General features: G+C 38.4%; 2 protein-coding genes and 1 long non-coding RNA gene across 13 annotated transcripts in view; 2 read left to right on the top strand and 1 right to left on the bottom strand.

The window, feature by feature from the left end:
- The window catches only part of UCHL3 (ubiquitin C-terminal hydrolase L3), a 44,304-nt gene extending 38,175 nt beyond the window's left edge, over positions 1-6,129 (top strand). For both annotated transcript variants that reach the window (XM_047854581.1, XM_047855290.1), the window contains 2 exons: positions 5,294-5,352; positions 5,918-6,129. In XM_047854581.1, the coding sequence (XP_047710537.1) occupies positions 5,294-5,352; positions 5,918-6,001 (143 nt within the window). In that variant the 3' untranslated portion in view covers positions 6,002-6,129. The remainder of the gene's footprint in view (positions 1-5,293; positions 5,353-5,917) is intronic.
- On the bottom strand, positions 449-26,306 carry LOC125163844 (uncharacterized). The gene is made up of 4 exons (XR_007151625.1): positions 26,240-26,306; positions 12,545-12,867; positions 6,213-6,297; positions 449-527 (listed from the first exon to the last, which is right to left on the bottom strand). It is a non-coding gene; the product is annotated as an uncharacterized LOC125163844 (long non-coding RNA).
- Positions 25,624-26,543, top strand: part of LMO7 (LIM domain 7) — a 196,471-nt gene continuing 195,551 nt past the window's right edge. For 3 of the 10 annotated variants that reach the window (XM_047875606.1, XM_047826733.1, XM_047842262.1), the window contains exon 1: positions 26,355-26,491. Coding sequence is in view for 2 of the 10 variants with exons in the window: in XM_047853442.1 (XP_047709398.1) it covers positions 26,254-26,491 (238 nt within the window). In the remaining 8 variants the exon portion in view is untranslated. Of the gene's footprint in view, positions 25,825-26,031; positions 26,192-26,251; positions 26,492-26,543 lie in introns of those variants that run through there. The other 7 variants (XM_047848750.1, XM_047851792.1, XM_047850356.1 and 4 more) reach the window with 7 other exon arrangements.

The following is a 26,543-nucleotide window of genomic DNA, read 5'->3' on the forward strand; positions in this document are numbered from 1 at the left end:
GTTGCCTCTGATTTTTTAACTTTACAGGAGTTTGTGTTTTCTGGCAGCCATTCCTTAAGACGTATGTCAAAGTAACTGTGATTAATTATTTGGCATTCTGGCCTATAGCTGCACTTATTTTCTAGAAATTACCTGTAGGTGGACTACTTCAGGGAGTGGTGGAGGAGATCCTCATAGTGTTAATTGATCCATTCAAACATAACACACCTCTTAACGATTCTTTTTTTTTTTTTTTAATTTTTTTTTTTCCAACGTTTATTTATTTTTGGGACAGAGAGAGACAGAGCATGAACGGGGGAGGGGCAGAGAGAGAGGGAGACACAGAATCGGAAACAGGCTCCAGGCTCCGAGCCATCAGCCCAGAGCCTGACGCGGGGCTCGAACCCACGGACCGCGAGATCGTGACCTGGCTGAAGTCGGACGCTTAACCGACTGCGCCACCCAGGCGCCCCTTAACGATTCTTTAATAGTTGGTATATAGTACTTATTGTGAGTCCTTCTTGTCTCCGCCATGAGACCTTCTTGGGCTAAAAAAAGACCAAATACAAAAGAGAAGTCTTTTCAATTTCTAGACACCATAATTTTTAGTTATCTTTCTTCTCATTTGCCATCTACATATTAACTTGCAACTTATTTAAAGGTGGAAGAGTTCTGAAAGAACTCCTGTGACTGTAAATGTGGTCCATAAAATTTAGGTAGATTTTATGTTTGGAAAATAGTAACAGAATACTATACTTGATTAAAAAGAATGGCTCTATTAAAGGGGTGAGGAAAGGAAAGAACACAATTGTATAGATACCTGTACCCCTGAGGGTTGTTTACAATAGTAGAGTGTTTTGAGTTAGAATCAAGCTGAAGGGAAGTCATTGTCACGGGAGTATGTGACAGACCCGCATGGCTGCGTGGAAGACAAGCTTTGCTAACTCAGTCTACCAAGTCTGCATAGAGATAAGATGTAGCAGTGATTGGGGATCACATGTCTGGTTGCTGGAAGCTGAGTTTCTACTCTGAAGCTTAAATCATGAAGAATAGCTAGTGGAAATGGAAGTAAAGAGAGTGCTATGACTTACCAGACACATTTTGTTGACTTCAAGAAAGTAGACTTAGGAAAGGCCAGAGAAATAATAACTATGAGCCATAACCAAAACCATGAAAGTGATGATGACTTTCCTAATGAGAGAATTATCATTAGAACGAAAAATAACATCTAAGAAATATTTAGTGAAAAGAAATCTCTGATCATCTCAATAGGAAGGAGTTGACTAAAAAACTCTATTTGGTTAGCTAGCTCTCTGAGCTCAAAGGCCAAAAAAGACAGAAGGAAAGATGTGTATCAAAGGGTAAGCTACATATGAAGAATGGTTTTCTTTTGTAGCATGCCAAGATCAGCACAAAAGGATTTTAAAATCGGTTTGAACACCAGAAAAGGAAGAACATCAGAAAAGAAAGGCACAACTACTGAGGTCTTGTTTGGTTAGGTGTTCTTTAGCAAGAAGAATGATCATGGCTAATAGAGAATTAGAGCCCTCTGGGGATTACTTTCTTTAAATGTGTTTAAAGAATTTCAGAGTTCTAAAGAATAGCAGTAATCTTTTAGATGTCATAGAGAAGAAGGATAAGTACAAAACAAATGAAAATGGGCAGTTGCTGATTCACTGCAAGGGAAACTGGCAGCAAAACCCTGTTGAGAATTCCTAATAAATGTAAAAGGAATGTTGAGGGAGAAGACTATGGAGTCAGTGAATAGAAAACAGTGATTAAGAGAACAGCATGTGGTTTTTAAGGAAAAAAAATCATTTTGAAGTAATCTTATTTTTAAAAATTAGGCTATCAGGGACTCCTGGGTGGGTGGCTCAGTCGGTTAAGTGTCCGACTTTGGCTCAGGTCATGACCTCACAGTTCAGGAGCTTGAGCCCCCTGTTAGGCTTTATGCTGACAGCTCAGAGCCTGGAGCCTGCTTCAGATTCTGTTTCTCTGTCTCTCTCTGCCTGTTCCCTGTTCACACTCTGTCTGTCTCTCAAAAAATAAATAAACATTAAAAAAAATCAAAAATTAAATAAAAATAAGACTATCAGAGTGTAGACATAGTGCAAGTTAATTTCTACATGGTAATTATTCAACAAAGGATAGTGGTCATCTTGAATACTATCATTCTCTACTAAATTGTAAGTTTAGCTGATGAAAGGAATGGAATTATTCATATTTTTCTTATCACATCTTCCTTTTCCATAGGGCTTCATGTCATTCCTGCATATGTAGGGTGAGGAAGAAGTACATATTTTTAAATAGATGTAATTAGTCTTTATGGATACATTAGAACAATGAAGTTTGAAAGTGGATTTAGAACTGATTGAACCAGCAGATTTGAAAACTGTTAACCAGAAAATTATTGTCTACCTAGAGTAACAAGAATACTAGTTGATCATTTAAAACATTTTAATTTTGAAATCATATTAATTTTCTATAAAAATGTATAGAAATTATATGAGTTCCCATAAACTCTTAGATTTCCCAGATTCAGTTAGTATGTCTGAACTATTTGAAAATAAGGTACAGACATGGTGCCCCATTATTCTGTAATATTTATGTATTTCTTCAAAACAGATGGATGCTCCCTTACATAACTACAGTGTAACTATCAAAATCAGGAATTAACACTGATCCATATTATCATTGAATTCGCGGATCCTAGTAAAATTTTTCTGATGTTTACAATATCCTCTGTAGGTCCAGAGTCCAGTCAGTCCAGGGTTGTGTGTTGTATTTAGTTGTCATATTTGTCTCCTTTAATCTGGAATGGCTCCTCAATCTATTCTTAACTCTCATGTCTTTCACATTAATTTTTAAGCATATAGGGCAGTTACTTTGATATTATTTTCCAATTTGGGTTGTCTGATAATTTCCTCATAATTTGTACATTTTTAGCACATATACCGTAGAAGTGGTGCTGTGGAGCATCATTTCAGGGGGCTCATGATGTTGATTTGTCCCATTATTGGTGATGATAACCTTTATCATTTGGTTTAGATGGTATATGCCTGGTTTCTCCACTATAAAGTTAACAAGTATGTTAAACATTAATATGTTAATATGTTATACTTATTAGTTAGGAAGTGATGAATAAATATTCAGGAGATACTTCAAGCCTATGTAAATGTACAGTTTCTCTTTAAGCCTTTATCAGATTTAGCATCCATTGATGATTCTTAACTGAATTATCACTATGATGGTTGCCAAATGGTGATTTGAAAAAAAAATTCCTCCAGCATTAGAAACGTTCCTTTTTTTTTCCTTCATTCATTCAATGTCAGAATGGACTCCTGGGTTCATATTTTACTCAGGAGGTTACAGTCCATTACCATAATTTATTTTCATCCTCAGATTTTCCCAGACTTGGCCTTGAAGGGAACCCTTTCAAGCTGGCTCTTTTGTCCTTTTGATATGTTTCTGTCATTCTTCAAGCACTTTCTACCTATCACGTAGAATAAGATGTTCTAGGCTCATCTTTTATTTTCTGTGCCCCAGCCCTCTCATCAGTTGCTTTTTCATAGAGCCCTGGTTCTTTTTAGCAGAAAATAGTATTTAGAACCAACATCTGGGCGGTAAGTGTGCTCATTGCTACCAGGCCCTCTCAGCAGACAAAGCTATATTTGTGTGTATTATAAAAATACACTCACATATGTATATGTACATATGAGTATAGATGTACCCACAATTATATCTGTTTATATAGTTAAAAGCATTCATTTACATTAATACTTCTAAATCTAATCTAATACCATACAGTTTATTCTAGTGTTCTTCTCCATTACTCTTTGTGTATTTCTTGATTTACCCAATCGTCTTGTACATAAATGAGCTCTTGGCCACCCCAAGCCTAAAACTCAGACGCAGACACACTGCTCCCTGCCCCACCTGGCACGCTGATCCTGGCCCGGACAAAGAGCAACAGCTCTGCAAAGTGGGGAGCTACTTTCTCTCTGATGTTGTGCAAATTGCTGAACTCTGCTCTTGTTCTGCTCAGTCTCCTCATTAAGGCGATTGTGCTCTACTTGGGTTTCCCATTATGGACTTGGCAGGAAGCTACTATTACTCTTGGGCTTTCATACAGGCTACCTATTTTCTAATGTCTAAGAACAACTGTTTCAGCTATTTTGTCGAGTTTTTTAAGTTGTTTCTGGTGGGAGGCCTCGTCTGGTACCAGTTACTCCATCCTGGCTGGAGGTGGAAGTGGCCAAAGTATTATTTCTTCACTCCTCATGAGGAAAAGAATTTACTTCTCCTGTGTCACCCTTGTTCCTTACCCACCCTCCCAATCACAAAATAGATTATTTCCTTTCTCTTCTTCTAGTTCTGTTGTAGTTGTTTGTATTATTGTAACCACAGAAATATTATTCTAAGCTGAGCCATAATTAATGTACTTTTTAAAAAACTTTTTATTTCTCCAGACTTAGTATTTGTCTCATTTTGCCTTTCAGTTTGTTTGGTTAATCTTCCCTCATATTTTTCTTCCAAAGTGGTTTCTATCGGTCCAACTCTTATCATTGTATATGCATGTGGATTCAAACATTTTTATTACATTTGGAAGCCAGGAATTATAAAAGGGATTGTGTTTTATGAATTGAACTTGAAGTACCACTTATAAGACATCTGAGATTTAGATTTGGATAGAGTATCAATTAACTTTTGGTTAGGATGAGTTTATATAATACTGGACCTTTTCCTTTTTTCATAGCATTCATGAAGGAGTAGTTTGTTCAAGATGTTTATATTTGTGTTTAATTAATTTTGGTGATCCGTGAAATGACCCTCAGTTGTTTAGATTGCTGCTCTGTACTCCTGCCTTGGTGGTACACAATTATTGGTGGTAATAAAGAAATCTTGTGGTGGCTCCCTTTTATTGGTGTAAGCATGTCAGTCTCACTTAGGAGCCTTCTGATTCAGCTTTTAAAATGAAGCAATACATTTTTCATATTTATGAGAGTAGAAACTAGGATTTTAACTTTTTAAAAACTGGCTTACTAGTTTTGCTTTTCTTAGGGAAATTAAAACTGTGTATGTTTCTAAATCTTCTGTTTATGAAGCTAATTTAGACTTTCAAACATGGAAGCAAGGTTCTAATAACATTTAATGTAGAAAAATATTGATAGCACATTTGAAATCGTTTTTATAGGATGTATCATTTCCATTATCTTTTAACTTTGCCTCCCTGTGGGAGGAGGAAGATGCAAGCTAGAAGTACATTGTCCTGTATAAGCAGCTAAACGTTTAACTGTTTCTTCATTTTCCACAGATGGACGGAAACCATTTCCAATTAACCATGGGGAAACTAGTGATGAAACTTTATTAGAGGTAACAACAAAACTTGTTGGCCACGTTAAGTGTTATTAATGTTCTTGTTATCCTTAAAATACCTCTAAAGATCACTTGTATAACATTTTCTCTGTATTTGGGTGCTTCCATGTCTTTCTTTTTTGAGAAAATCCAAAAAGAAAACTCTGAATTCGTGTTAAAAATCTACAGCAAATGAAGAGGTTTTCAGACCTCTTTGTGTGAACAAGTATCAAATTTGAAAAAGACAAGAACAGTATTGAAAGAGGTGCACATCCTATCCCGTATTTCACTGAATCAAAGATACCATCATTTGTGTCTTGATCCTCATTTAGAGATTTTTAAATTTATGAACAAATTGTGTGGCTGATATTCAACAAAATATGTATCTTATAGTTTTGTACTAAGCAAATTAGGCCACCAACCATTCACTCTTCTGGTATGCTTAAAGTTATTTTGCATTGGGAAAAAAGAGGGCTGCAATATAAAATTAGTACGAATTAGGAAAATATGAAACACTTATTTATCATTTAGTAATAAAATGCATGTTTATAAACTGAAAAATTACCCATTTTTGTCCCTATAGGATGCCATAGAAGTTTGCAAGAAGTTTATGGAACGTGACCCTGATGAATTGAGGTTCAATGCAATTGCTCTATCTGCAGCATAGCTTGTCAGTAATGGAAACACCAAATACTGTATTATTTGCAACAAAAATTAAGTTTCTGCTGCCATACACTAACTGAGAAATTTTGATATTTTCATTAACTTGACTGATTAAACTTTATGTGAATTAAACTTTGACTTAATCTGCGTTTTATTTTTGCCCCACATTACAGCTGCAGTTCTTTTCTTACCTTTCTTTCTTGTGAAAGACTTACCTTGTTTGCGGACCGGCAATAGCTTTCTTATTCTCTTTTTAATTTCGCGGGAGATTTTGTACGGGGACACAGGCACAATTTCCATCTGCGTAGTATGAATATATGTTGTATCATAAATTTTTACATTTTTTTAACGAGCATTTGTTGCGCATCTACTTAGAATGAGCTGGACACTGTTCTAGGTGCAGAAGTTACAGCAGTGAACACCATCCACAGGTTCCACAGTCATGGGGCTTATGCTCTTGTGAGAAGAGACAAGTAACAAACACATCAATAAGAAATATACCAACGATAGGTACTATGCACACAAAGTCGAATTTGTTTGAGAAAATGACTGAGTGGGTACTTTAGATTTTGTAGTCAGGGAAGGCTCCCATGAGGAAGTAACTTTGAAGTTGAGATCGGAACAGCAGAAAAATAGCCAGTCAGAGAAAGGTGAATAATTAATGCAGAGTCCCTGAAGTAGGAAAATTTCACTGTGTTGTAGGGCCAGAAAGAAGGTCCATATGGCCAATAACCAGAGCATAGAAAGTAATGGGGAAATTAGCAAGAGCTGAGGTTAGAGAAGGAGGGGCTTAGTGATACAGGACAACAGAAAAAGGCGTTTGGATTTATTGCAAATGTGACGGTAAGCCTTGGAAGATTTTAAGCAGGAGAATGACCAGATTTGATTTATAATTTTTGAAGATCACTCTGAGTCCTCTGTGAATAATATATTGGGGGGGCTAAGAATGGAGATAGAGAGGTTTGTGAGGAGATCGCTGCAATTAGTTCGGTGACGGTGGTGGCTCGGTCTTAAAAAGAAGTAGTAATTTAGATAGAGGTATGTGTGTGAATTTGATGTGTGTTTTGAAGAAGGAAGGGCTTCAGCTGAGTCCTCAAGGATAGGTGAAAGGCAGAGGAAAGGTGGAAGGGTATTTATAAACCTGGGTCAAAACACAGGGTTGGTGTGATGGCAATGTCCCATATCTTTGGGGGGAGGGCATTGGTTACACAGGTGTATGCAATGATCAAATCTGTACTTCACTGCATATACATTTTACCTCAGGGGAAAAAGATGCAGAGGTGGGTTGGAATGAGCATAGCAGTTAGGAGAAAGACCACATTGGTCTTGAATGAAGTTCTGGACCAATAACTGATTGCCAATGTGTACACGCGATCCACAGAGTTCACCTAGATTCCTGAGGCAGTGACAGGAGATCAGTATTTTAGGAAGAGTAATGGGGCAATGGCTTACAGAATGGGTTAGATCTATGTTATCCAAAGTGTGGTTGTATCAGTATTACCTGAGAGCTTGTTAAAAAAGAAGAATTTCAGACCCCAGTCTAGACCTACCAAATCAGAACTTACATTTCCACAAGATCTCTGGGTAATTCAGTTGCATATTAAGTTTGGGAAACGCTGGATTAGAAAAGATAGACTATGATGAGGAGAGTCACTTTGGAAAAATCTTAAATTCTTTTTGTGGTGAAGAGGGCCTGAATGAAGTGATGGCAATAGGGCTGAAGAAATAATCTGAAACAACTGAGAGTGTTAGCAGATGGTGCCTCTGTCCTGCCAATAACAACCAACCAAGTGTCTCTTTTTTTTACATCAGTTGCATTTTGTACTCACGTCTATCTTGTATATTATCTTAGAATTTTAAGTATTCTTCAATAGTTTTCGCTGAATTTCTCCTAACATAGAATTTATTACTAAAATTTTACATCATTTCTCAAAGATGGCTGTGAGGAGTACTAATTTTTCAGACACTTAATATGCAAGAAGGGTTTGAAGTCAAGTATCTTGAAAATATCGGCTTAAAGTTTTTTTTTTTTTTTAATTACAGTTATATGGGTGGGGGCAACTGCAGAACTCAGAGCTTTTTAAAAAATAATCTGTATTATGGATGTCATTTTATAGACATTTTATGGAGCAACATTTTAGGGCTGGCATTCTTTTGCACACACATTAGGATGCTGGTCCCTTGTGAAACTCTTTTCTCTTTTCTTAGGTTTATGCCTAGAATTTCAGTCCTACTGTATTAACTACAATACTTGGGTCACTTTCTTAAAATTTAGCACTTGGAGAAGAAATTGATGGTTAATTTTGTGTAGAAACTTCCAGAGAGACACACTAAGGGTGGTCGAGTCATGGGTCACTTCTGGAAATTGTCGTTAATGACTGATATACAAGTGGAACTGAATAGAACTAACACCTTAAATGTTTTTGCTTGGACTTTCGGGAACTGACGAAACATCACCTTTCTGTGGGTGTAATGGTTTGCTTTCAAGTACTGAAATGGTTTATGATATCCATATTTAACCTCTAATATTCTCCATGTTCATTTGTGACTAAAATAGGGATTTTCTGTATTCTGTGGTGAATCCATTTTAATATGTCTTAAGTGAAAACTATCTTTAATACTGTATAAAAATTGTTTACGCCTAATTTAAATTTAGTTCATTCCATCTTAGATTTGTATACAGTTCTTATTAGGTAAGCTTGGTATTGGGTTATGTATAACCTATAACTTGCTTGTTTCATTTTGAAAACAATATAAATTTTCAGCTATTGTCTGTGTACTATAATATCTTTCAAAGTAGCATCTATAAGCTTATTCCTGTACTGGAGCTTGTAAAAGAAAACTGCTAAAATTAATATTTTCATCACTTAAAATTTTTTTCTATTTATAGAAATTCATTTCTTTTAGAGAAAGCTTACATATATGTCTATATATATTTGTACCTATATATATATTTTTATATATATGCATTATTTGAGAACTAACAAATATACAGATATGTTTGTTCATGCACATATATGTGTAAACACATGCACACATGTTCACACATTCATACTTTGAATAGGCAAATAACAGGTCTAAATTCTCTGTGGATTATTTAAATCCTTGGCTGAAATTAAAGTAAAACCACTCCGAAAACTATATAATCATTGTAGAAGGTTTAGAGCTAATTTAAAGTGCACATATAAAGTTTAATAGTTAACGTCTTTATTAACATTCTCTGGTAATGGGGCGCCTGGGTGGCTCAGTTGGTTAAGCATCGGACTTTGGCTCAGGTCATGATCTCAGGGTTCATAGGTTTGAGCCCCGCATTGGGCTCTGTGCTGATGGCTCAGAGCCTGGACCCTGCTTTGGATTCTTTGTCTCCCTCTCTGCTCCTCCCCCACTCACACTGTGTCTCTCTCAAAAATAAATAAACGTTAGAAAAAAATTTTAAAAAAATTCTCTGGTAAGATCTTAAAACGAGGTTCCTTGTGCTGTCAACAAAATTAATACTAAAATCCAAGTGTGGAATATATTGAGTTTTCAGGTAGCCGAAAGTAAGTTTCGTCATTTCTTTTGATTTCAAAATATGGCCTGCAGAAACTATTGTGATGTAGAAGATCCAGTGTCATGAAGAACATTTGTCTAAGTGCTAGTGGCACTAGCTGATCAGACAAATCCCCATGCCTAGTTTCCTGTATATTTTTACTTGTTTTGCTTTTGAATAAAAGTTATTCTAAATCTTTCTCTTGATTTCTTTGTTTAGGATAGTGGTTCTGAACCTGTCTGTTCCTTCCACCTACTTGATAGGTGAGAGTCCCCAGTATGACATTTCCATAGTCCACACCTAGGTAATACATGGGAAGTTATGTAGACAATAAAGGCCATATATTGTGAGCATTACCTTATTGTGTAACTGTTGGAGTGATGGGAATCCGTGGTTTAGGGCATTAAGTGGACATAACCTATACTAAAAGCTATTTTGCAAAATCAATTATTTAAATGGCTTGGAAAAAGATAACAAAGCCTTCCTACTCTATGAGACAGCTATGAATATAAACTGAATTATTTAGAATAAAAATCCATGTGGTCAAGAATAAATCCCAAAGAATGTGAATGACATATTTTAGTGTCAAAATGTGTCATTCAAAATGTGTCCTTTATCAACATGTAAACATAGTTGGTATTTATTACTTATTTACTTATTTATTTTACAAAGTCATCCATTTATTTGCTCTGCCACCCCATTATAACTACAGTTAGTAATATGTCACCCTTTTATTGTATGCTTGGCATGTTATTACATCCATGATCCTACCCACTCATACACTTTCACATCCTGCTTTATTATTTATAGACTTCCTTATGTTTTCCATTCTATTCATTACTAATTTTCAATGAGTACATAATGTACCATTCATTGGATACCATGGCTATATCTGTTTATTGACTATTTCCCTATACCGGGGGTTGGCAAACTTGGCTCTGCATTTGTAAATAAAGTTTTATTGGAACACTGCCAGGCCCATTTACTTACATATTGTCTATGGTTATTTTTGTACTACAGACACCACATTTGAGAAGTTTTAAGAGAGACTATATGGCTTGCAAAGCCTAAAATATTTCCTTTCTGGCCATTTACAGAAAAAGTTTGCTGACCCCTCCCTTAAACTTTTAAGTGGTTTATAATTTGGGCCATTACAACTAATACCACTTAGGATATCTTTGTGCATGTAATTTTGTATACTCTAGGCACCATAATTGGGAGGTATTAACAAAAGTGGAATAACTGGGTCTACTTAACAAAGATGTTTCTAAGGCTGACACTGTCCTCACCATCTCTCTAATATTCTCGCCAGGATACAATAAGGGCAGTGGTAAGAATAGAAAGCAAGGCCCCATGCTCTTATAGGCGGCACTATTAATCTACACGTATATGTACTTTTACAGTCGGAATGAGCATATTTTTACTTTTGGCTTAAAGTTAACAGTAATTGCCACATAAAAACCAACTGAAAGAAAACTTTTACTTTCTATTGGGGATTTAAATAAGTTATGTTCAATAGGGTATCCTTTTAGAGCATGTCCTGCACATGTTCTGGGAGGACAAGATGGAAACAAACTGCTTGAGGCCGTATTTGTATCCTAAACATGAAAGACTTGAAACACATGCAAAAGTTGCAAATTAGACTATATTTAAAAGTGTCCTAAAACCTGTCTGTGAAAAAGTTGCATTGCCTACGGAGAGTTTAACTACCTGTAGTAGAAGATGACGGCATGACGAAAGTTTACATTTCTATTTTCCTTTAGGGCTAAACAGTAGTAAGAAGTTATTTTTTCTTTATTCTGCCTGGAATACAAAGTCTTTGGAACCAGAAGTTCCTCCTGCCCTTCATCACCGCTAAAGAACTACACGCATTTGATAATAGCATGCACAGTTAATGGGGATGTGACATTGTTCACTGTTCACGACCAAAGTGTGATATTTCATGGTCTGGGTATAATTTAAAAGATGCATTCTTCTAAAAAAATTGATTTATTTTAGAAACAAAATACAAGTCCTGAAATGTTTCTTCATTTTAATGTTGTAAATATAATTGCTCTTATAGCCACAGTCCGGTATGGCTTGATAATCTAGTACGTATGAAGGATTCAAGATAACAGCATAATTGTACTTACTGATTTTATTTTTAAGAACTTTAGAAAATATTGCTTGTGGGCAACATAAAGACAGAAGGAATATTTAAAAACTGTTTTAGTTTTTACCTTGTTGTCCATTCTCAGGAGACAGGAGCATGTATCTCAGTTGCTAAAAATATTCCAGGGAAGACTTAGTTTTTCAGGGCTAGTAGCCAACTATTTCCAACTAGTTCAGTTGGTTTCCTGACTGTGCATGAAATGCCTAGAGAAAGTTTCATCTTTAGCTAAATTAATAAAACATAGGGTAGACATGCTTAGGCCAATTTATTCATATCCCTCTGATATTACTTGTATAGTTGATAGCTACAGAGTTCAGTGATTTGTTGAGCAACTAAGCTGGTTTTCAAATGGGATCTAGTTGTTCTCAAACTTTTCAGTCTCAGGAGCCCCATTACATTCGTAAAAATTATTGAGGAGCCCAGAGAGAGATTTTATAGCGATGACATCTGTTGACCTACAAATATTAGACATTAAAACACTTTCACAATATTTATTAATTCATTTTAAAATTAAAAATAACCCCATAATGTTAACATAAAAAAATTTTATGAAAAAAAACTATTTTGGGGGTACCTGGGTGGCTCTCTCGGTTAAATATTCGACTTCAGCTCAGGTCATGATGTCAGGGTTCATGGGTTTGAGCCCCACATCGGGCTTCACACTGGTGGAGTGCAGCCTGCTTGGGATTCTCTCTCTCTCTCTCTCTCTCTCTCTCTCTGCCCTTCTCCCACACTCTCTCTCAAAATAAATAAACTTAAAAAATAACTATTTTCCTTAAAAAGGTAGGGAGAAGAGTAGCAGTATTTTACATTTTTCCAAAATCTCTTCAACCTCTGACTTATGGAAGACAGTTGAATCCTCTTACCTGATAATGAAGGAAAAGTGGAATTGGCAATTTAGAGAGTCAGTTGGTTATCGATGTCAAAGCAATTTCAGAGACAGTCATTTGAGGACAAGAACTGTGTCTCTTGCACAACCAGTTTATCCTCAGAGTCTGGTACAGTGTTTGGCATAGAGTAGAGGGCCAGATGATGTTCGGTGGGTGATTATGCTGCAGCGGGTTGAGACGTGAACAAGAGGCAAGATGTAGATTCGGGAGTACAGACAGCTCCTTCAAGGCACTTGGTTGAGAAAAGAGAAATGACACGGGATGCACGGAGACAGCAGAGGACTTTTAAAGGAGTATTTCTGTGTGAGGGTAAACAAGACAAAAAACAGCAGAGAGAAATTGAAAACACAGGTAAGAAAGGGGATGATTGTGGGATCTAAGGAGGTAGGAGATAAGAAAATGCATCATCTAGCAGAGCATTTCAAACTTTAGTGAACATACAAGGTGCCAGATCTTGTCAAAATGCAGATTCCAATTCAGCCATTAGGTGTAGGGCCTGAGATTATACAGATTATACCCAATCTGATGGTCTGAGGACCCACTTTGAGTAGGGAGATTCTAGAACTCAGTTGAAGAGGTAAACCACCTCTGTAGGATTAAACACCTCTTCTATTCAATTTGGAGATCCTGGCTGATGGAACTTTTTTAAAACGGAATTTCCCCCCCTAATGTCCAGTTGGTACTCTTTCTCACTAAATGGATATCTTGTGAGAATTGCTTCACTAGAAAATTTCTGGCCTTGGTAGGTTAGAATCTCAATATTCTCACAATGCTTGATTAATGGCATGATACTGAGGTTATGGCATAAAATACAGTGGTTCTACAAAAAAATTATCTAAATGTCATTGATTCAGGAACACAACTTAGACTTTTGTGTTAGACATGGTTTGATTCTTGGTTCTTCTGTCTCTGTGTGGTCTTGGGCAAATGAACACATTAGATAAATGACTGATGTGGGTCTTTTGTGAGAATTATAAATCTAGTACATAAAAGCCGGCGCTCAAAAATGATAGCTATTATTATCATAATCACCCCCAAGAGTGCAACAAGCTATACTGAACATAATTTTAAAGTTCGTTTCATGAATCATCAGACTCACCTAATTTTCTAAAGAATTTAAATAAGATGGAATGAATAGATAACATTTCGTTTCCAGGCACAAGGGAACTGTGCATACTTCTTCTGTAACTCAGAAACCGTTTAACTTTAAAAAAATCTCAAAATAGCTGAAGTTAGCAAACATGCAATTTAGCAAGGACGATTGGAATTTTGGTCTTTCCTGTAATAATACTATACCAGAGCATACTGCTCATTAGGAAAACATTTTTATCTGAATCTTTTACTCTGGAGGGCCAAGAATGCTGTTTTTCTTTTTGACAACTATGTTTACAGAATCTAAATCACCCTGAGTAATTAATTCAACATTTCAAGTTAGTATTACTGTTCATGCTTCGTTTATAAGCTATTTGAATTTTGATGAATTCCAACATGGTGCTAGAATGACAAAACAAGGGCAGATAAGTTCAATATATATATGGTTGTGACAAAACCTATTTTAATTTTTATTACAACAGCTGTTAAGAAAATTCGGATATTCAATATTTCCACTTTTTACAGTTGGACTTCTTATGCTGAGGACAGACCTCTGAGCACTGGAAATTTGGAGGCAACTGGTCAATGCCTACATCCGGCTACATGTGGGTTGGCTATAACCCATGGAGAGAGTCAGCATCATGGAAGGTAATAGTTCTTTGACTCCTTCTATATTGTTGCTTTGAAAGCTCGAAGGTATGTCTCCATTTGGCTTTCTTCCAGAACACATGCAGATGGAAAAAAGGAAGTCAGAAGGAGGTTAGGAAGTAAATACTACAATTGAGATAAAGTTGTCCATTTTGCAGACTATCCCCAGGCATATTCAATCTGAACTTTCATTGTCAGTAGCAAGAATACTGCAAATATTTAGCCCCCTCCTAAAAATTTTATACAATCATTATTGATCTCTTGCACTGGCAGAGTATGTCTGGGTGGTGGAGGATATTAAGGTAGCATAAAGCATGTTGTAGTTTGTAAGGTGCCATCCCATACAAGGTGTTAAGGGCATGCAGAAATGTCAACCAAGCTACTCAAAGCCAGTTTTAGTTTAGATTTGTGGGCCCAGTGTTATTAAGATCCTTCTGGACTTAGCTTTGAAAAGTTTTTCTCCTTTTTCTAAATCTGGTAATTGTCTGTAACTGCTACCTTCATAATTGATGCTCCCACTCTAGCCATGCTTTTAAGAGTTTTAAGAATTATAAGCCCAAAGACTCCTTTCAAAGGAACCAAACTAGAAATGGATACTTAAGGCAGGTGACATGTTGATTTATGGTCACGGTCCTAACCTGACATTAGATCTATTCAACTGATAGGACAATAAACATAGACACTACTAATGTCTGATTCTGAAAAATCTAGTTATGTGGGAGAAGAGTTTATCTTCTCTTCATGGTTTTAGCTGGATATGTCAATTAAAAACAGGTCAAAAACAAATCCTGCTCTTTTGGTTTAGTATACAATAAATTTTTCCCTGGCCACAAGGGCTTAATGAACAAAGCACCTCTTTGACAAATAATTTTTCTGGCATGAAATAGTACTGTAAATTTATTTTGTTGTACAGATTAAAACAAAAGGTTAATTTTACATTGCCAATATATCTTGCAAAGAATTTTTCCTGTCTACAACAAACAGCCCTCTATATTATACACAGCAAAGTTTTAGGCCTTTCTCCCCATATTCTTCTATTTATCTAGATCGTGCCTGGAGGCCTATCTCTGCAAGAATAAAATACAGTCCATTATAATACTTCCTAAAGTAACAAAGCCATATGGCCCTAATCACTACGTCTCATTATTCAAAGAACCAGCAGAAGAAGATATATGTGTGTGTAATCTGTGGAGGAGTGTGCATGTGTGTGTATACATGTGTGTGTAGCCTTGATCCATATCAAAGTCTAATTTATTGTCTCGGTAAGCAGAAATGGAGTAGATAATTGTCTTCTTTCTCTGTCCTGAGAAAGCCCCAATGTCATGTTTTTGTTTTTATTTTTTAATTGAGTTATATAGGATTGAAATAGTTTGGCCTGACTGGTCTATTTCTGTCCACAGCAACCAGAGAAATTTATCACAGACTCATGGATGGAGCATTCCTCCAGGGGACTTGGGTGATTTATCTCAGAGGCCACCTGCTTTCATTGCTGATTCTCAGGAGCATTCTAAACTGAGGTCCACCTTCAAGGGAACTCCTTTACCTCATTTCGTATGGAAGCTGCTGCTCCTCCTGCTTCTTCTTCTTTTTTTAATGTTTATTTATTTATTTATTTATTTATTTATTTATTTGAGAGAGAGACAGAGACAGAGAATCCCAAGCAGGCCCCACAGCTGTCAGTGCAGAGCCCAATGTGGGGCTCATACTCACAAACAGTGAGATCATGACCTGAGCTGAAAGCAAGAGTCGGATGCTTAACCAACTGAGCCACTCAGGTGCCCCACTCTATGGAAGCTTCTGATGGAGCTGAGTGCAAGACTGGCTTCTTCTGTGACTATTTCTAATCCTTGAGGGAGCATCAGACCTGTGTCAGCACAGACAGATTTCATGGCCATACTGGAACTCTGAAGAACAGTCAAAGTCTTCTTTTCATTGCTGTTTGTAGTTTCTTTACATCGCATGAAAGTAAGAATGAGCTTTGTTAGAAATCTGTCATCTTATGACTGAGGCCTAAGTACTAGTGGTAAGCCTAGGAGCCCAACTTGGGTCTCGTTTCCCAAGCCAGTTTATTTTGTGGTTTTTGAATCCTTTCCTTTCCTTTTTTTTTTTTTTTAAGTTTATTTATTTTTGAGAGAGAGAGAGAGAGACCGCGCACAAGGGGGGCAGGGGCAGAGAGAGAAGGAGACAAAGAATCCCAAGCAGGCTCCTTGCTGTCAGCACAGAGCCCAACACAGGGCTCCAACTCACAAACTGGCAGATCATGACCTGAGCCAAAGTCCAGAGTCAGACGCTTAAGCCACTCAGCTCCCCAAATCCTTTCGTTTTTGCAGCTAATATATTATCAATACCCAGCCAGTTCTCATACAATAGGGAGAATGAAAGGGTTATTAAAAAATTCTTTCCTATAATTATATAAAATTAAGTTTCCTATAACAGATGAGCTGTTTCTTCTGTGGGTTCAATATCAAAATGTAAACAATGGTTATTACGATTCTAAAGTATTAATAATATAGTAAACACCATGCTTAATTTTTTCCCCCTGGCTTTTTAGCAGAACAATTTGAACAGGTAGTATGGCTGTTGCTCTTTTTTAGTTAATTTTTTCAATGTTTATTTTTGGGAGACAGAGCGTGAGCAGGGGATGGTCAGAGAGAGGGAGACACAGAATCAGAGTCAGGCTCCAGGCTCTGAGCTTTCAGCACAGAGGTCTATGTGGGCTCGAACTCACAGACTGCGAGATCATGACCTGAGCCAAAGTCTGATGCTCAACCAACAGAGCTACCCAGGCACCCCTCTTTTTTTAGTAAACTTAATGAGAGGCCAGGAAAATCTTTTCTACCAAAACATAAAAACACAAAGAAAAAAATAAATATAAGGAAATCTGGACTTCACAATTTTTATCTGATGATAGTTATTAAAGATATCCTTTTAAGGAAAATACAGTTTATTTTACTCATCTTACTGGGCTTCCAGAAGAGAAGTGTAGTAAACACACATTCTCTCCTTTCCCAGAAGCCCCAATAGTTTATTTTAAAGCTAATTCTAGGGTAAGTTCTTTTGATCTTGCTGCTATCACTCAGAGAATTATAGTGTGGTTTTGCAATTCTGGCTAGAATGAGGATGCAGGACCTTAACAACAACAAGAAGTCCTAGATTTTATGTTAAATAATTTGAGTTCAATGATAGGAAACTGTTCTACATGTTAAAACAAAAAAACAAAAAACCCCCAACAACTCTCCCCCCCCCCCCCCCGCCCAAACTTCAAGCCCTTAAGATCTTTACAGTAGGAAGAAAATAATCAACTGTTCTTCATGTTATGGGCTTGATCGCATGGACCAAAGTTACCATCTCCATCGACCTCTTGATGAGAGGTCTGTGAACACAGGGGGAACGTTGATAAGGACCAAGGACTTCTCATCTGTCTCTTCTCAGTTAACCATCCAGCAGATTCAGAAGACTAGTGTAGGACCCTTGCCTTCATCCATTGGGCAGAGCCCTCATCTCATCCTAAGGCTGAAAGCCTCCTCAAGTTTCTACATTTTAGGGGGAATGATCAAATATGGGTTTACCTTGATTTTCCCCTTCTGCCTCCTGGCACATCTCTATCTCCACCCCCTCCCCCCACCTTCCCCCCGCCCACCCCCGCCTTATCTTCATTTCTTTCTTTTTTTTTTTTAATTTCTAAAAAATGTTCATTTATTTTTGAGATGGAAACAGAGCGCGAGTGGGGGAGGAGCAGAGAGAGAGTGAGAGACAGAATCTGAAGCAGGCTCCAGGCTCTGAGCTGTCAACACAGAGCCGGATGCGGGGCTCGAACCCACGAGCCATTTGATCATGATCTGAGCCGAAGTCGGACGCTTAGCCCACTGAACCACTCAGGCACCCCTGCCTTGTCTTTATTTCTTAACTATTATCTGTTTTTCTTCTTTTTTTTTCTTTAGTTTCCAATTCCAAGTACAGAATCGAACCTACTTGTCTGAATGTCATTCTGTAAGTACTGACATCATAATCTTCTAATTACTAACACTATAGGATATATTTTTGTGGGTAAAGGTGGGATAATTGGGACTTTATCATTATATATGTGTGTACTTTTTGTTTACATGAACTTTATTTTTTCCAGTTTTGAGATATAACTGCCATACAACATTACGTAAGTTTAGCGTGTACAACATGATGATTTGATAGACACATAGTTGTGAAATGATTACAATAAGGTTAACACTTCCATCACCTCACAAAATTAACATTTTTTTCTTTTTATTGTGTTAATAACACTTAAGATTTACTGTTAGTAACTTTCAAGTGTATAATACAGTATTGTTAACTATAGTCCCCATACTGTGCCTTAACATCCTAGAATTTATTCATCTTATACCTGGGGAGTTTGCACCTTTTGACCAAATCTGCTCATTCTATGCCCCACCTCCCCCCCCCCCCAAGCCCTTGGCAACCACCATTCTTTTCTCTATTTCTATGGGTTTGGTTTCTTTAGACTCCACATCTAGGTAAGAATATACAGTATTTGTCTTTCTCTGTCTGACTTATTTTCCTTAGCATAATACCCTCAAGGTCCATCCATGTTGTCCCAAAAGGCAGGATTTCCTTATTCTTTTTTTTTATGGCTGAATATTTCATTTTGTATGTGCATGTGTGTGCAAGCATGTGTTTAGAGTTTTCATCTATTGATGGATACTTGGGTTGTTTCCATGACTTGGCTATTGTGAATAATGCTGCAATGAACATGGGGTTGCAGATTTAGTGATTATGTTTCCTTTGGATATATACCCAGAAGAACTGCTGGATCATACAGTTTTATTTTTAATTTTCTGAGGAAACTCCATGCTGATTTTCACAGTGGCTGCACCAATACACATTGCCACCACAGTGCACAAGTGCTCCCTTTCCCCCACATCCTTGCCAACACTTGTTATTTTTTTGTCTTTTTGATACTAGCCATTCTGACAGGTGTAGGGTGACACGTCATTGTGGTTTTGATTTGCATTTCTCTAATGATTAGTGATGAGCATCTTTTCTTGTACCTGTTGGCCATTTGTATATCTTCTTTGGAAAAAATGACTATTCAGGTCCTCTGCCCATTTTCTTTTCTTTTTTTGTTTTTTAATTTTTTTTAAATGTTTGTTTATTTTTGAGAGACAGAGAGACAGAGCACGAGCCAGGGAAGGGCAGAGAGAGAGGGACAAAGAGAATCTGAAGCAGGCTCCAGGCTCTGAGCTGTCAACACAGATCTGATACTGGGCTCAAATTCATAAGCCATGTGATCATGACCTGAGCAGAAGTTGGATGCTTAACCGACTGAGCCACCCAGGTGCCCCATCCTCTACCCATTTTCAAGTCATATTTCTTTCTTTCTTTCTTTCTTTCTTTCTTTCTTTCTTTCTTTCTCTCTATTTTGCCTTTGAATTATATGGATTATATATATATATATATATATATATATATATAACTGATATTAACTCCTTATCGGATAGGCGGTTGCAATTTTTTTTCCCCATTATTTAGGTTGTCTTCTCATTTTGTTGATTGTTTCCATTGTTGTGCAGGAGCATTTAATTTGATGTAGAACCACTTCTTTATTTTTGCTTTTGTTGCTTGTGCTTAGTGTCATATCCAAAAAATCATTGCTAATCCTCATGTCAAGGAGTTTTTCTCCTATGTTTTCCTTTGGTAGTTTTATAGTTTCAGGTATCACAATCCATTTCAGGTTAACTTTTGTAAATGGTGAAAAATAGGGGTCCAATTTCATTCTTTTGTGCATGACTATCCAATTTTCCTAACACCATTTATTAAAGAGAATATCCTCCCCAATGAATGTTCTTGATAGGGATTGTACTGAACCCATAGACGGCTTTGGGTACTATGGACATTTTAACAATATTAATTCTTCCAACCCATTAATACAAATATCTTTCCATTTAATTTGTGTCTTTGATTTCCTTCATAAATGTCTTGTAATTTTCAGGGTACAGATCTTTCACCTTCTTTGTTAAATTTATTATTTAAGTATTTTATTTTACTTTTTGAAGATGTTATAAATGTTGTTCTTTATTTCTTTTTCAGATAGTTTGTTGTTAGTATGTAGAAATGCAACTGATTTTTGTATGTTGATTTTGTATTCTGTGGCAATTTTACTGAAATCATTCATTAGTTTTAAGTTTTTTGGTGGAGTCTTTGGAATTTTCTCTATGCAAGACCATATTGTCTGCAAACAGGAACAATTTTCATGTTTTATATAATGGAATGTATTTATATATTTATGAAATATATTGAAATATTTTATAAAATATATTATGTTTTGAAATATATTCATATACATACATTTTTTCCACATATTTTATATATATATTTATCTACCTTGTAGGGGTGAATCTTCCTGTTAATAAAGATATTCTATAAGCATGAGAAATATACATACAATCCAGATGTTGGCTATCTTGGAACTCATAAAGGCTAGTACTTTTTGAACCATAACCAACCACAGTATAAATTCAGTTCTTTTATTAGAAGCATTTCCACTGTGCCTGTCTCTTCTCACAGACCTTTCCAGTCACCAGATCCCTTTCCTCTTAGAGTCTTTGCCCCAGGCACCATTCAGTCCAGTTCTCTCTTGTCCCTTCCCCCATTAGAACACAGAATAGCCTTTTTCCTATGGTTCACGCTATCTCTTCTCTACCCCTACCACTTGTTTCAAGAAACCTGGGCTGGAGTTACACTTCATAGTGCCAAAGCATTAGCTATCAAAGCCAGTCACCTCCTGTATAGCAGTGGTTCTCACCTGAGGTGATCTCGTTCTCAACTGAGGGGATATCTGGCAATCCCTGGAGACATTTTCGGTTGTTGAATTTTCAGGGATGCTCCTAGTACCTAGTGGTTAGAGACTGGCGATACTGCTAAACATCCTACAATGCACAGGACAATTCCCCATAGTAAAGAATTATCTAGCCCAAGGCATTAATTGTAATTCTGTTTAGAAACCCTGCTGTAAAGAAATTCTTGTATTAGCTGCAGTAATCAGCAGTACTTTCTACTCTGCTCTCAATGTTCTATTTTTTCTGTGCATTAAGAGTGATAGTATATTGGGGCGCCTGGGTGGCTCAGTCGGTTAAGTGTCCAACTTCGGCTCAGGTCATGATCTCACTGCTCGTGAGTTTGAGTGCCATGTCGGGCTCTGTGCTGACACCTCAGAGCCTGGAGCCTGCTTTGGATTCTGTGTCTCCCTCTTTCTCTGCCCCTCCCCTGCTCATGCTCTCTCTCTCTCTCAAAAGGAAATAAACATTAAAAAAAGTGATAGTATATTAATTATATATATGTGTATATATGTATAGGTATATGTATATGTGTGTGTATATCTATATATATATATGTATATATATAGATATATATACCTATACATATACCTATACATATACATATACATATACACACCCACACCCACATAGACGTCGATCAATAAACAGTTGTTGAACACCAGATGTGTGTCACACACTCCTATTGCTCATGGTTCAATGAGAAAAATAGACAATAGAAATATAATACTTCATGAAAGGGGCAAAGACTACATAAAGAAGAGATAACTAACCTAGCCCAGGATGATCTGCAAAGATGTTTTAAAACTGAGATGCAAGAGACCTGAATTGAGCCTGGTAGAATAAGGAGGAGAAAGCCAGGCAAGGAGAGAGAGAAGCACATTTCCCACAAGGGGAGAAATATGGGTCCAAACAGGTGGTTAGAGATGTGGGCAGGCGCAAATTCTGAAGGATGCCACTTAATGTTCTAGAAATCATCAAATGGCCCTTGAAGGCAACTGGGAGTCATTGAAGGAGTAAAGGGAGGTGGGATGTTTTGGTAGTGTGGTAAGATTTACATTTTAGAAAGGTCATATGATTTGTGAAATCTAGCTGAGAGCTAATGAGGGCCAGACCTAAGGTACTGGAAATGGGGATGGAGAAGAGGGGCCAATTGGAGACATATTTAAGAAATAAATGGAAAGGAGTGGTATTGGGGTAGACATGGGGGTGAGAGATAAGAAGTCCAGCACAGTTCCCAAATTTTAGGCATGGTACTATTTACCAAGTCAGAGAAGGCAGGAGGAAGCTGAAGTTTGTGGGATGAGATAGTCAAAAAAGATATTTGGACGTCTCCTTTCTCGTTTATAAAAGTAACATATATGTCTCTTGCTAAAAAAAAAATTGTAAAAGAGAGAGAAGTACCATATCTTCATTTAAAAATAGCTGGCATTAAAATTTAAGTGGAGTTTTTTTCTAGTTTGTTCTACGTGAGAAAATAAGCATTTTAAAAATATAGTCACAAATTAGGGTGTTTTATACATTGCTATTTTACCCACTTCACTATATACCTTTAAACATCCCCCTGTGTCACTGAATAGGCTTTTACATTAAAAAAATTTTTTTTTTAACGTTTATTCACTTTTGAGAGACACAGAGAGACACAATGTGAGTGAGGGATGGACAGAGATAGAGGGAGGCACAGAATCTGAAGCAGGCTCCAGGCTCTGAGCTGTCAGCACAGAGCCCGACACGGGGCTCAAACCCACTGACCGTGAGATCATGACTTGAGCTGAAGTCAGACACTTGGTGGACTGAGCCACCCAGGTGCCCTGCATTTTACATTTTTTAAAAGTTTATTTACTTATTTTGAGAGAGACAGAGACAGCGTGAGTGGAGGAGGGGAAGAGAGAGAGAGAGAGAGAGAGAGAGAATCCCAACCAGGTTCTGTGCTATCAGCACAGAGCCAGAGGCAGGGCTCGAACTCACAAAGCCGTGAGATCATGGCCTGAGCCAAAACCAAGAGTCCAAAACTCAACCTACTGAGCTACCCAGGTGCCCAAGCCTTTTACATTTTTTTTTAAGTTTATTTTGAGAGAGAGACAGAGACAGAGACAGAGACAGAAACTGTGGTTGGGGCAGAGAGAGAGGGGAGAGAGCGAATTCCAAGCAGGCTCTGCACAGTCAGTGCAGAGCCCAATGTGGGGCTTAAACTCACAAACCGTGAGATCATGACCTGAGTTGAAGTCAAGAGTTGTACCCTTAACCGACTGAGCCACCCAGGTGCCCCCTGCCTTTTACATTTTTAATGACTGTGTAATATCTCACTGTATGGAAGAAACGTGATTTACTCCACTGTCCCTGTTGTTGTTGGCTTAGATTGTTTTGGGATTTTCATTTTTAATGAATGCTTCTTGCCATCAAAGGTTTAGTCCTCCAGAAATGGCATTAGAAGAGCAGGTATTTATTAGCGATTGACCCCTGTGCAATGAAGAGGAAAGAGCAAGGGAGAAGCTGAACTGTGACACTGGCCTCATGTTTATGGGAAACACCTATCAGAGGTACTCAACTCATTTAGGTGGAGATGACTGAGCTTTTCTAAGTACAGTCAGCCAATCACCAGATGAGAGCCACTCTGGGAGGACCATGACCTCAGAAGAGGTCTGCAGCTAAGGCCGACCTCAGGGAGCTGGCAGATGCAGGCTGGCTGCTGACCACAGTCCTCCTCTAAAGGGAGGTTTGGCTACTGTATCTGGGTCCACCACACATGCTCATTTTGCACATAGATCTTCCTTCATATCCTTAGGATAAATTCCCAGAAGTGAAATTGCTGCAACAGAGCACGGATAGTTAAAAAACTTTTTAATATTTATTGCCCAATTACCTTCCAGAAAGATTGTACCACTTTCTCCCACCAACAGTTCATCGGTAACATATAACACATGACAGTTGTACTGTTTTTAAATAATGAAAGTATCTCCAATTCTCCTGGAAAATGAGTAATATTTTTGATGTTTTATTGTTGTGAATTTAATTGTAAACTCCTAAGGTAGGTTACTTTTCTTTATAGGGCTGATTCAATCTTTCCAGAAGGTTAGAACACTCACTCTCATGCCTGATAGAAGGCAAAGATTTGGATTTGGGTTTTCTGACTTGCAAATTTGCATCATTAAAGAGACAGAAATGGCTGCTGCCTGAGCTGATTTGAAACCAAATTGGCAATGGGAATACTTGAGCAAATAAATGAAATCCCCATTTATAAGGAAAAAATCCATATTTGACACACTACTGTTAGAGAGACTAATGGGAAATAACCATTATTTATTTAGTGTCCTCCTATGCCAAGCAGTGCCCTAGGCTTTTACATACACCATCCTATTTAATTTTCACAACCTTATTTACTTTGAAGTAGTAATTATCAGCACAATTTTCAGATGAGGAAATTGAAGCTCAGCGTGTCTGGTGACTTGGTAACTTCAGTCATTCATATTCGTGTCTATGTGCTCCTTACCAACCTGGGCTGTTACCCCCATAGCTTTAGGTCAAGTTACAGAGCAGTAGCTTTAAACAGTGTAGTATATGTACATAGTAACTGTAGTAACAATAACTCTTATGAAGCTTGGGGAATGTCTGTCCTTCTCCTGGACTAGAAGTACATAGGAGTCTGTCTAACAAGACAATGCCATTCTTAAAAAAAAAGCAGGAATTTGAGAAACAAAACAAACAAGCAAAGGGGGAAAGAATGAACGAGAGAGAGGCAAATCAAGAAACAGACTCTTCAATACAGAAAACTGATGGTTATGAGAGGGGAGGGGTGTGTGGGGATGGGTTAAATAGGTGCTGGGGATTAAGGAGGGCACTTGTCCTGATGAGCACAGGGTGATGCATGGAAGTGTTGAAAAACTACACTGTATACCTGAAACTAATATAACATTGTATGTTAACTAACTGGGATTAAAATAAAAACTTAAAAAAATTCAGTAATAAAAAATAAAAAAGCGGGTTGGGGGCATTGAAAGAGGAAGCCATTCTAGGTTAAAAAAAGATGTAACCAAATGCAACGTGTGGTCATTGTTTGGATTTTGTTCTGAGTAAGACAGCTGTAAAAGACATTTTGGGATTAGTGGGGGAATTTGAGTCCGGATTGGGTATAAATTGACACTGGGTAATTGTTAGCTTTGGTTAGAGGTGAAAATGGTAATATGATTTTGTAGACAAATGTCCTTTAAAAAAAAAAGAGATTCATATTGTACTATTTTGGGGTGAAGTATAATAATATCTATCTTTAAGCAGGAAATGAAGGTGATAAGCAAATAAGGCAAAATGCAAACGATTGTTAACTATAGGCGCTAGGTTTTAGCTTTTCATTACACTAGTCTCCCTGCTCCTTACTTGTTTACTCTTTATGATGAAAAACGACATCAATCAACCGGAAAAACGAAAGTAAGGGGTTATTTACTTTACGGGAGTAAGAACCGATCTTTATCTTCCTCCAAAGGTGACGCCATCAACATGTGGCCTAAACAGGGTTTCAGGAGTTTCAAGCGAGGTCCCAGGGAGACTAGACCAACGAACACATTCCTTTCCGAAGACCTGACTTTCGTGTGAAGAGAGAACGTAAGCCTTGAGCCTCCGAGCCTCCAGCCCCGGACCTACCCAGGACCGCTGCGGCCACTGAATAACCTGTCACCCTACCGACCGACGCTCGGGGTGAGCGCGGGAGAAACTCAGGTGGCCACCCGCTCGCATCCTTTGCGACGCGATCCAGGTCCCTTCCACCTCACCCACCTGGAAGCGGGGAGGAGCGGGGCCGGCTTAGTGTGGGGGGAAATGGGCGGCACGCGCTCGGGCCACTACCCCCACCTGCCGCCAGGAGGGCCCGGGCGGCACAAGGGGGCGGGGAACTTGGGGTGGGGAAGGCCGCGCACCTGGCTGCGGGGCTGCGCGCAGCGGGACGGCGGGCTCCGGCAGCAGGTGAGGGCGGCGGGCTGGGCGGCTGCGCGTCGCGGAGGGCCGCGCTCCTCCACCGGGGAAGTTTCTTGGCCCGGAAAGGTGCAATTGTGTGCAGCTATTTCTGGTATGTCAGGCGGGCCGGGCGGCCGAAAGCCGAGGGGACGCCTCTTACCGGGGCCCCGGGACATGGAAGGCGGCCAGGCGGGCAGAGGCTGGAAGGATGCGGGCGTGGGGGCGCCGTCCCTCGGGGCGGAGCCGCGGTCTGGGCGGGCAGCGCGGGAGCGGGAGCGTGGTCTCGGCCACGGCCTCCTGGCGGCCGGTGGCATCCCCTGGCCCAGACAGTCTGACCACAAAGGCGGCTGCGGCCGGGAGCCCCGGGGAGCCGCAGGGGGGGCGGACGGAAGCGGCGACTCTGCGGCTCGCGGTGGGCGGCGGGGTGGGCTGGGGCGGGGCCATTCCGGGGAGGGCGGCGGCTG

This window comes from Prionailurus viverrinus, chromosome A1, assembly GCF_022837055.1.
Source record: "Prionailurus viverrinus isolate Anna chromosome A1, UM_Priviv_1.0, whole genome shotgun sequence".
NCBI lineage: Eukaryota > Metazoa > Chordata > Mammalia > Carnivora > Felidae > Prionailurus > Prionailurus viverrinus.